The 12,901-nt window shown below is 45.2% G+C and overlaps 1 protein-coding gene across 3 annotated transcripts in view; it reads right to left on the reverse strand.

Moving 5' to 3' along the window:
• The window catches only part of LOC110490682 (cullin-associated NEDD8-dissociated protein 1), an 83,554-nt gene that overhangs the window by 18,879 nt on the left and 51,774 nt on the right, over positions 1-12,901 (reverse strand). For 2 of the 3 annotated variants that reach the window (XM_036945407.1, XM_036945406.1), the window contains exons 10-14: positions 10,104-10,248; positions 3,606-3,724; positions 3,346-3,443; positions 2,871-3,133; positions 2,341-2,714 (exon numbers count right to left, since the gene is read on the reverse strand). In XM_036945407.1, coding sequence (XP_036801302.1) covers positions 2,341-2,714; positions 2,871-3,133; positions 3,346-3,443; positions 3,606-3,724; positions 10,104-10,248 — 999 coding nt within the window. The remainder of the gene's footprint in view (positions 1-2,340; positions 2,715-2,870; positions 3,134-3,345; positions 3,444-3,605; positions 3,725-10,103; positions 10,249-12,901) is intronic. The other variant, XM_036945408.1, reaches the window with a different exon arrangement.

Genomic DNA, 12,901 nt, shown 5'->3' on the forward strand with positions numbered 1-12,901 from the left:
CTGATCATCCATTAGGGACAAGGTAAGCCCTAACTACCTGATCATCCATTAGGGACAAGGTAAGCCCTAACTACCTGATCATCCATTAGGGACAAGGTAAGCCCTAACTACCTGATCATCCATTAGGGACCAGGTAAGCCCTAACTACCTGATCATCCATTAGGGACAAGGTAAGCCCTAACTACCTGATCATCTATTAGGGACAAGGTAAGCCCTAACTACCTGATCATCCATTAGGGACAAGGTAAGCCCTAACTACCTGATCATCCATTAGGGACAAGGTAAGCCCTAACTACCTGATCATCCATTAGGGACAAGGTAAGCCCTAACTACCTGATCATCTATTAGGGACAAGGTAAGCCCTAACTACCTGATCATCTATTAGGGACAAGGTAAGCCCTAACTACCTGATCATCTATTAGGGACAAGGTAAGCCCTAACTACCTGATCATCCATTAGGGACAAGGTAAGCCCTAACTACCTGATCATCCATTAGGGACAAGGTAAGCCCTAACTACCTGATCATCTATTAGGGACAAGGTAAGCCCTAACTACCTGATCATCTATTAGGGACAAGGTAAGCCCTAACTACCTGATCATCCATTAGGGACAAGGTAAGCCCTAACTACCTGATCATCTATTAGGGACAAGGTAAGCCCTAACTACCTGATCATCCATTAGGGACAAGGTAAGCCCTAACTACCTGATCATCTATTAGGGACAAGGTAAGCCCTAACTACCTGATCATCTATTAGGGACAAGGTAAGCCCTAACTACCTGATCATCCATTAGGGACAAGGTAAGCCCTAACTACCTGATCATCTATTAGGGACAAGGTAAGCCCTAACTACCTGATCATCTATTAGGGACAAGGTAAGCCCTAACTACCTGATCATCCATTAGGGACAAGGTAAGCCCTAACTACCTGATCATCTATTAGGGACAAGGTAAGCCCTAACTACCTGATCATCCATTAGGGACAAGGTAAGCCCTAACTACCTGATCATCTATTAGGGACAAGGTAAGCCCTAACTACCTGATCATCTATTAGGGACAAGGTAAGCCCTAACTACCTGATCATCTATTAGGGACAAGGTAAGCCCTAACTACCTGATCATCCATTAGGGACAAGGTAAGCCCTAACTACCTGATCATCTATTAGGGACAAGGTAAGCCCTAACTACCTGATCATCTATTAGGGACAAGGTAAGCCCTAACTACCTGATCATCCATTAGGGACAAGGTAAGCCCTAACTACCTGATCATCTATTAGGGACAAGGTAAGCCCTAACTACCTGATCATCTATTAGGGACAAGGTAAGCCCTAACTACCTGATCATCCATTAGGGACAAGGTAAGCCCTAACTACCTGATCATCCATTAGGGACAAGGTAAGCCCTAACTACCTGATCATCTATTAGGGACAAGGTAAGCCCTAACTACCTGATCATCTATTAGGGACAAGGTAAGCCCTAACTACCTGATCATCCATTAGGGACAAGGTAAGCCCTAACTACCTGATCATCTATTAGGGACAAGGTAAGCCCTAACTACCTGATCATCTATTAGGGACAAGGTAAGCCCTAACTACCTGATCATCCATTAGGGACAAGGTAAGCCCTAACTACCTGATCATCTATTAGGGACAAGGTAAGCCCTAACTACCTGATCATCCATTAGGGACAAGGTAAGCCCTAACTACCTGATCATCCATTAGGGACAAGGTAAGCCCTAACTACCTGATCATCCATTAGGGACAAGGTAAGCCCTAACTACCTGATCATCTATTAGGGACAAGGTAAGCCCTAACTACCTGATCATCCATTAGGGACAAGGTAAGCCCTAACTACCTGATCATCTATTAGGGACAAGGTAAGCCCTAACTACCTGATCATCTATTAGGGACAAGGTAAGCCCTAACTACCTGATCATCTATTAGGGACAAGGTAAGCCCTAACTACCTGATCATCTATTAGGGACAAAGTAGGACCTAACTTCCTGATCATCTACTAGGGACAAAGTAGGACCTAACTTCCTGATCATCTACTAGGGACAAAGTAGCACCTAACTAACTGATCATCTATTAGGGACAAAGTAGCACCTAACTAACTGATCATCTATTAGGGACAAAGTAGGACCTAACTATAGGGACAAAGTAGGGGCTACCTGATCATCTACTAGAGACCAAGTAGAACCTGATCATCTTTTAGCTGATTTTACAAGCAGTTCTCAAACTATTTTACGAACACAGTACCTCAATTGAACTCATCTACCCGCTGTCCTAGACATTTAGATATCATTCCCTTATCTGTTCAAACTGGAACTGGTAACCATAGATACCTGGAAGAACTCTAGCATGGCACTGAGGGCCCCTCCCTGCAGCAGAGGAGACCTGACCAGAGAGATGAGCTCCGAGAGGATGGACGACCCCCCGATCTTAGCCAGGGAGAGAGGGTGGACCCGGGCCAGGGTGGTCAGGAAGCTGATGACCATCTGGGACACGTGCATGTCGCTCTCGCTGATCAGCGGCGGCAGCTCGGCCAGCACGGCGTCGATCATGGCCGGAGTCACGCTGTCGCTGTAGTTCTTCACCAGGATGTCCAGCGCGGCCAGGGTGCTCAGTTTCAGCGCCCGCTGGTTCTTACGCAGGAACGACGCCAGGATGGGCACCGCCTCGTCGAGGATAGGTCGAAGGTCGATCTTCAACGTGGAGCCTGTGATTAGGGAGGAGAGCAAGTATGAAAAGTATATACACACACACACACACACACACCTATCTAGCAGGGAAACTGATTTATTAGTAAACAAACAGCCCTCAACAGATTCTGAAAATTCGCCGTATGGACTTCTCAACATCATCCCCTCCCGACCTGCGATGAGCGTGAGGGCCTTGACCGTCGTCAGTCTGGTAATCTCATTCTTCAGTCGCTCCAGGAAGATGTGCAGCGTCCCAGGGAGGTCGTCCCCCAGGCTGTCTCCTAGGTTACAGATGATCTGACCCATACAGGAAATGGCCCTCTCTTTCACTTCCTGGTCGATGTCGGCAGCCTTGAGGCGTTTGATGGTGCAGGTGAAGAGGTCAGTGATGTAGGGAGAAGCATCGAAGGTGTCCCTCTCCGGCTGGTCCAGAGGTCTAAGGTTTCACATTGACAAAAGATTCATTGTCCCATACTGGGCCACGAGGTTGCAGCAGATTAAAACAGAATTTTTAAAAAAACGTACAGACGGAACGAAAAAAAAACAGCAACACTCAACTGAAGTTACCTCTGGTAAACCGTGTAGTTATTCTACTAAACAAGAGAACACATCAATACACACGTGTATTATTACAATAGATAACCTTACCTGATGACCTTGACCAGCTGTTGGCTGACCAGCAGGGCCTCGGAGGTGATCTTATAGAAGGGGTCTCCTACACACGCCACCACGGGCGGCACCAGGGCCTGTGGAGGTCAAAGGTTAGACAAGTTTATTCAAGTGTCACTTCACAATTGACAAAGACATTTGACAGATAAATAAAACCGTGTGGGTGAGTGAGAGTTCTGAGACTATTTCAAGAGCGCTGATGATCCATGATGTGATCAACATCAGTCCTATTACCCCACCTGGACATGAGGGTGGAAGACTTGGGGCTGGTGGTTACACAGGACCACATACAGACAGGACAGGGCATCGATCTTCAGGTTGGACGAGCTGGACTTGTCGTTGAGAGAGAAGATGATTCCTGTTAGGAGAGAGAGAGAGAGAGAGAGAGAGGAGATTAGGTTAGTTTAGTCAATATGCACATTGGAGGGAGGGTTTCTCAGACACAGATGAAGTCTATTCCTAGACTCGTTCCTCCATTGAAAGTGCTTTTTAGTCCAGGACTGGGTGGAACGCGTGTCCGGGAAACTGGCCCAATGAATTACAATATTAAAAAGGAAAGAAGAGAAACAGCAGAGAGAAGAGGTGCTGGTGAGGTCAGAAACCTGAACCGTGTTTCAGGGAACAGAAAATAAAACAGAGCTTCTTTACTAAAAATAAAAAGGTTCCCCCAGTGAGAGAGTCAATACGGCCAGGTTCCCAGTGAGAGTCAATACGGCCAGGTTCCCAGTGAGAGTCAATACGACCAGGTTCCCAGTGAGAGTCAATACGACCAGGTTCCCAGTGAGAGTCAATACGACCAGGTTCCCAGTGAGAGTCAATACGACCAGGTTCCCAGTGAGAGTCAATACGACCAGGTTCCCAGTGAGAGTCAATACGACCAGGGGAAGGTTCCCAGTGAGAGTCAATACGACCAGGTTCCCAGTGAGAGTCAATACGACCAGGGGAAGGTTCCCCCAGTGAGAGAGTCAATACGACCGGGGGAAGGTTCCCAGGGAGAGAGTCAATACGACCAGGGGGAGGTGCCCGGTGAGAGAGTCAATACGGCCGGGGGAAGGTGCCCAGTGAGAGAGTCAATACGGCCAGGGGGAAGGTTCCCAGTGAGAGTCAATACGACCAGGGGAAGGTTCCCGGTGAGAGAGTCAATACGACCAGGGGGAAGGTTCCCAGTGAGAGTCAATACGACCAGGGGAAGGTTCCCAGTGAGAGTCAATACGACCAGGGGAAGGTTCCCAGTGAGAGTCAATACGACCAGGGGAAGGTTCCCAGTGAGAGTCAATACGACCAGGGGAAGGTTCCCAGTGAGCGTCAATACGACCAGGGGAAGGTTCCCAGTGAGAGTCAATACGACCAGGGGAAGGTTCCCAGTGAGAGTCAATACGACCAGGGGAAGGTTCCCAGTGAGAGTCAATACGACCAGGGGAAGGTTCCCAGTGAGAGTCAATACAACAGGCTGATGACCAGCCTCTTTCAGATCCTCCACTCCCCTGGTGCATTCAGGGAAGGAGAAAACACAAAATAACCAGAAAGCTTCTCGTTGTAATTGATCCTAAATAATCCCATTGTATCACCGGTGGGGTACTGAAGTAGTGCACTGGTACTATTGGAGAGGAGGAGCATATTGGGGGAAACGGGAAAAACGGGTTTCTCCCCAAAAAAGGTCATTTAGAAAGGACAGAACAAGTTATTAAATCTTCTCTGTTGCCTTTTGACGTATGCCATTTACCTCTGAACCAGCCGTGACAAATCACCTGTGTTTGTCTAAAGGGAAAGACACTATGGCTGCAACCTACAATAACAACATGCAAAACTACCAATCTAATCCTCTAGGGTCCCAAGAAACAAAGAGATCTTCTGTTGAATCTGACAATTAATCTTAATGGTTGTACAGTCGTCTCAAATAAAACTGAAGGACCTCGGCGTTACTCTGGACCCTGAACTCTCTTTTGACGAACATATCAAGAATGTTTCAAGGACAGTTTTTTCCCCATCTACGTAACAGTGCAAAAATCAGAAACTTTCTGTCCAAAAATGATGCAGAAAAATTAATCCATGCTTTTGTTACTGCTAGGTTAGACTACTGCAATGCTCTACTTTCTGGCTACCTGGATAAAGCACTAAATAAACTTCAGTTAGAGCTAAATACGGCTGCTAGAATCCTGACTAGAACCAAAAAAATTTGATCATATTACTCCAGTGCTAGCCTCCCTACACTGGCTTCCTGTCAAAGCAAGGGCTGATTTCAAGGTTTTACTGCTAACGTACAAAGCATTACATGGGCTTGCTCCTACCTCTCTCTCTGATTTGGTCACAAGACGCAGGCCTCCTATTTGTCCCAAGAATTTCTAAGCAAACAGCTGGAGGCAGGGCTTTCTCCTATAGAGCTCCATTTTTATGGAACGGTCTGCCTACCCATGTCAGAGACGCAAACTCGGTCTCAACCTTTAAGTCTCTACTGAAGACTCATCTCTTCAGTGGGTCATATGATTGAGTGTTGTCTGGCCCAGGAATGTGAAGGTGAACAGAAAGACTCTGGAGCAACGAACAACCCTTGCTGTCTCTGCCTGGCCGGTTCCGCTCCCTCCACTGGGATTCGCTGCCTCTAACCCTATAACAGGGGCTGAGTCACTGGCTTACTAGGGCTATTTCATACTCGGCCTTGTCTCAGGATGGTAAGTTGGTGGTTGAAGCTATCCCTCTAGTGGTGTGGGGCTGTGCTTTGGCAAAGTGGGTGGGGTTATATCCCTCCTGTTTGGCCCTGTTCCGGGGGTATCATCGGATGGGGCCACAGTGTCTCCTGACCCCTCCGGTCTCAGCCTCCAGTATTTATGCTGCAGTAGTTCATGTGTCGGGGGGCTAGGGTCAGTTTGTTATATCTGGAGTACTTCTCCTGTCCTATTCGGTGTCCTGTGTGAATTTAAGTATGCTCTCTCTAATTCCTTCTTTCTTTCCTTCTCTCTCTCGGAGGACCTGAGCCCTAGAACCATGCCTCAGGACTTTGTTAGATATCAATCAATCTATTCCTCTAGTGTAACACGTCGGTCAAATAATTCACTTTCTACTTCAGCATATTTCCTGTCAACTCAATAACTCTCATCCCACTAAGACGTGAAAGGCATTTAATGTCATTGCTTCATAAGAACCCAAAAACAGTCTGAGTCAGTCAGCCTCCGTCAGAGAGAGAGTGACCTCCAGACCAGATGGATGAGGCTGAAGAACATGCCCAGGGGCAGGAGCTTTGTTCCTGGGACCAGCACAGAGATGTTGGGTGAGAGCCCAGGCTAGCCTGGGGTAAAAGTCTGGCAGGAGTGAGATCAGAATCTCAGGGTGCCAACTACTGCCATTGTGCCCTTGAGCAAGAGATACTCCAGGGCAAATGTAGCTCTGTAGCTGATCCAACGCTGCTTCCAGCCTCGTGTGTGTGTGTGTGTGTGTGTGGTGTCTGGGGGACAAATTTCAGATTCACATTCAGTAGACCCATCTAGTACCGAGTCAGACCCCCCTCTGCCTCCAGAACAGCCTGAATTCTTCAGGGCACTGAAACATTGCTCAAATTGGTGTTTTTCCACTCTTCAATTGTCCAGTGTTGGTGATGGCCTGCCCAATGGAGCAGCTTTTTCTTGTTTTTAGCTGATAGGAACCCAGGGTGGTCGTCTGCTGCAATAGCCAATCGGTGACAAGGACCGACAAGTTGTGAGTTGTGAGCCGTTATTTTCCTGTTTGTGTTCCACCTAGCTTGCATGATTCTTGTAAATTTCCTTGGACATCTCATCAACGAGCTGTTCCCACTCACAGGACTGCCGCTGACTGGATGTTTTTGTTTGTCGCACCGTTCTCTGTAAACTCTAGACACTGTCGTGAGTGAAAAGCCCAGGAGGCCGTTTCTGAGATACTAGAACCGTCACACCTTAGGTTATTCTAATGGAACAGTAACTGAATGCCCTGATGCCTGCCTGCTTTGTATAGTAGGTTACCCATTCTAATGGAACAGTAACTGAATGCCCTGATGCCTGCCTGCTTTATATAGTAGGTTACCCATTCTAATGGAACAGTAACTCAAATCAAAATCAAATCAAATGTATTTATATAGCCCTTCGAACATCAGCTGATATCTCAAAGTGCTGTACAGAAACCCAGCCTAAAACCCCAAACAGCAAGCAATGCAGGTGTAGAAGCATAACTGAATGCCTCGATGCCTGTCTGCTTTATATAGTAGGTTACCTATTCGAATGGAACAGTAACTGAATGTCTTGATGCCTGTGTGCTTTATATAGTAGGTTACCCATTCTAATGGAACAGTAACTGAATGCCTCGATGCCTGCCTGCTTTATATTAGGAAGCCACGGCCACATGACTCACTGTCTGTAAAAGCAAAACATTTTTATGAACGGGGTGGTGTAGCTAATAAACTTGCCACTGCGTGCAAGTTATATTGTACATAACTGGTACGAGGACAGGGATATGTTGTGTGAGGGCTCCAGGGTTAGGGTAGTATCCTACCTGGTACGAGGACAGGGATATGTTGTGTGAGGCCTCCAGGGTTAGGGTAGTATCCTACCTGGTACGAGGACAGGGATATGTTGTGTGAGGGCTCCAGGGTTAGGGTAGGGTTAGGGTAGTATCCTACCTGGTACGAGGACAGGGATATGTTGTGTGAGGCTCCAGGGTTAGGGTAGTATCCTACCTGGTACGAGGACAGGGATATGTTGTGTGAGGCTCCAGGGTTAGGGTAGTATCCTACCTGGTACGAGGACAGGGATATGTTGTGTGAGGGCTCCAGGGTTAGGGTAGTATCCTACCTGGTACGAGGACAGGGATATGTTGTGTGAGGGCTCCAGGGTTAGGGTAGGGTTAGGGTAGTATCCTACCTGGTACGAGGACAGGGATATGTTGTGTGAGGGCTCCAGGGTTAGGGTAGTATCCTACCTGGTACGAGGACAGGGATATGTTGTGTGAGGGCTCCAGGGTTAGGGTAGTATCCTACCTGGTACGAGGACAGGGATATGTTGTGTGAGGGCTCCAGGGTTAGGGTAGGGTTAGGGTAGTATCCTACCTGGTACGAGGACAGGGATATGTTGTGTGAGGGCTCCAGGGTTAGGGTAGTAACCTACCTGGTACGAGGACAGGGATATGTTGTGTGAGGGCTCCAGGGTTAGGGTAGTATCCTACCTGGTACGAGGACAGGGATATGTTGTGTGAGGGCTCCAGGGTTAGGGTAGTATCCTACCTGGTACGAGGACAGGGATATGTTGGGTGAGGGCTCCAGGGTTAGGGTAGTATCCTACCTGGTACGAGGACAGGGATATGTTGTGTGAGGCTCCAGGGTTAGGGTAGTATCCTACCTGGAATGAGGACAAGGACATGTTGTGTGAGGCTCCAGGGTTAGGGTAGTATCCTACCTGGTACGAGGACAGGGATATGTTGTGTGAGGCTCCAGGGTTAGGGTAGGGTTAGGGTAGTATCCTACCTGGTACGAGGACAGGGATATGTTGTGTGAGGGCTCCAGGGTTAGGGTAGTATCCTACCTGGTACGAGGACAGGGATATGTTGTGTGAGGCCTCCAGGGTTAGGGTAGTATCCTACCTGGTACGAGGACAGGGATATGTTGTGTGAGGGCTCCAGGGTTAGGGTAGTATCCTACCTGGTACGAGGACAGGGATATGTTGTGTGAGGGCTCCAGGGTTAGGGTAGTAACCTACCTGGTACGAGGCCAGGGATATGTTGTGTGAGGGCTCCAGGGTTAGGGGGGTATCCTACCTGGTACGAGGACAGGGATATGTTGTGTGAGGGCTCCAGGGTTAGGGTAGTATCCTACCTGGTACGAGGACAGGGATATGTTGTGTGAGGGCTCCAGGGTTAGGGGGGTATCCTACCTGGTACGAGGACAGGGATATGTTGTGTGAGGGCTCCAGGGTTAGAGTAGTAACCTACCTGGTACGAGGACAGGGATATGTTGTGTGAGGCTCCAGGGTTAGAGTAGTAACCTACCAGGTACGAGTACAGGGATATGTTGTGTGAGGGCTCCAGGGTTAGAGTAGTAACCTACCTGGTACGAGGACAGGGATATGTTGTGTGAGGCTCCAGGGTTAGAGTAGTAACCTACCAGGTACGAGGACAGGGATATGTTGTGTGAGGCTCCAGGGTTAGGGTAGTATCCTACCTGGTACGAGGACAGGGATATGTTGTGTGAGGACTCCAGGGTTAGGGTAGTAACCTACCTGGTACGAGTACAGGGATATGTTGTGTGAGGGCTCCAGGGTTAGAGTAGTAACCTACCAGGTACGAGGACAGGGATATGTTGTGTGAGGGCTCCAGGGTTAGAGTAGTAACCTACCTGGTGCGAGGACAGGGATATGTTGTGTGAGGGCTCCAGGGTTAGGGTAGTAACCTACCTGGTACGAGTACAGGGATATGTTGTGTGAGGGCTCCAGGGTTAGAGTAGTAACCTACCTGGTACGAGGACAGGGATATGTTGTGTGAGGGCTCCAGGGTTAGGGGGGTATCCTACCTGGTACGAGGACAGGGATATGTTGTGTGAGGGCTCCAGGGTTAGGGTAGTAACCTACCTGGTACGAGGACAGGGATATGTTGTGTGAGGACTCCAGGGTTAGGGTAGTATCCTACCTGGTACGAGGACAGGGATATGTTGTGTGAGGGCTCCAGGGTTAGGGGGGTAACCTACCTGGTACGAGGACAGGGATATGTTGTGTGAGGACTCCAGGGTTAGGGTAGTATCCTACCTGGTACGAGGACAGGGATATGTTGTGTGAGGGCTCCAGGCAGCACGTTGACCAGCTCCGTCAGCATGTTGAAGCAGCACTGTCGTGTCTTGACACTTTTCTCCTTCATCTGCTTATGCAGGGCCTTAACGATCATTGGCACCTGCAGCAGCACCCGGAGGGAGGGAGAAATATCAGACATACCACTGACTAATACATACTGACTAATACATACTGACTATTACATACTACAACTACCACTAGGAGATATAGACATACCACTGACTATTACATACTGACTATTACATACTGACTAATACATACTGACTAATACATACTGACTAATACATACTGACTAATACATACTGACTAATACATACTGACTAATACATACTACAACTAGGAGATATAGACATACCACTGACTAATACATACTACCACTAGGAGATATAGACATACCACTGACTAATACATACTGACTATTACATACTGACTAATACATACTGACTAATACATACTGACTATTACATACTGACTAATACATACTGACTAATACATACTGACTAATACATACTACAACTAGGAGATATAGATATACTGACTAAAACATACTACCATTAGGAGATATAGACATACCACTAATGACTAATACATACTGACTAATACATACTGACTAATACATACTGACTAACACATACTGACTAACACATACTGACTAACACATACTGACTAACACATGCACATACTGACTAATACATACTGACTAATACATACTGACTAACACATACTGACTAATACATACTACCACTAGGAGATATATACATACCACTGACTAATACATACTGACTAATACATACTGACTAATACATACTGACTAATACATACTACCACTAGGAGATATATACATACCACTGACTAATACATACTGACTAATACATACTGACTAATACATACTGACTAATACATACTACCACTAGGAGATATATACATACCACTGACTAATACATACTGACTAATACATACTGACTAATACATACTGACTAATACATACTGACTAATACATACTACCACTAGGAGATATATACATACCACTGACTAATACATACTGACTAATACATACTGACTAATACATACTGACTAATACATACTACCACTAGGAGATATATACATACCACTGACTAATACATACTGACTAATACATACTGACTAATACATACTGACTAATACATACTGACTAATACATACTGACTAATACATACTGACTAATACATACTACCACTAGGAGATATATACATACCACTGACTAATACATACTGACTAATACATACTGACTAATACATACTGACTAATACATACTGACTAATACATACTACCACTAGGAGATATATACATACCACTGACTAATACATACTGACTAATACATACTGACTAATACATACTACCACTAGGAGATATATACATACCACTGACTAATACATACTGACTAATACATACTGACTAATACATACTAGAACTACCACTAGGAGATATAGATATACTGACTAATACATACTACCACTAGGAGATATAGATATACTGACTAATACATACTACCACTAGGAGATATAGACATACTGACTAATACATACTGACTGATACATACTGACTAATACATACTGACTAATACATACTGACTAATACATACTGACTAATACATACTACCACTAGGAGATATATACATACCACTGACTAATACATACTGACTAATACATACTGACTAATACATACTGACTAATACATACTACCACTAGGAGATATATACATACCACTGACTAATACATACTGACTAATACATACTGACTAATACATACTGACTAATACATACTACCACTAGGAGATATATACATACCACTGACTAATACATACTGACTAATACATACTGACTAATACATACTACCACTAGGAGATATATACATACCACTGACTAATACATACTGACTAATACATACTGACTAATACATACTGACTAATACATACTACCACTAGGAGATATAGACATACCACTGACTAATACATACTAGAACTACCACTAGGAGATATAGATATACTGACTAATACATACTACCACTAGGAGATATAGATATACTGACTAATACATACTACCACTAGGAGATATAGACATACTGACTAATACATACTGACTGATACATACTGACTGATACATACTGACTAATACATACTGACTAATACATACTGACTAATACATACTGACTAATACATACTACCACTAGGATATATAGATATACCACTGACTAATACATACTGACTAATACATAATACCACTAGGAGATATAAACATACTGACTAATACATACTACAACTACCACTAGGAGATATAGACATACCACTGACTAATACATACTACCACTAGGAGATATAGATATACTGACTAATACATACTAGAACTACCACTAGGAGATATAGATATACTGACTAATACATACTACCACTAGGAGATATAGACATACTGACTAATACATACTACCACTAGGAGATATAGACATACTGACTGATACATACTAGAACTACCACTAGGAGATATAGACATACCACTGACTAATACATACTACCACTAGGAGATATAGATATACTGACTAATACATACTACCACTAGGAGATATAGACATACTGACTAATACATACTAGAACTACCACTAGGAGATATAAACATACTGACTAATACATACTACAACTACCACTAGGAGATATAGACATACCACTGACTAATACATACTACCACTAGGAGATATAGATATACTGACTAATACATACTGACTATT

This window comes from Oncorhynchus mykiss, chromosome 15 (genome assembly GCF_013265735.2).
Source record: "Oncorhynchus mykiss isolate Arlee chromosome 15, USDA_OmykA_1.1, whole genome shotgun sequence".
NCBI lineage: Eukaryota > Metazoa > Chordata > Actinopteri > Salmoniformes > Salmonidae > Oncorhynchus > Oncorhynchus mykiss.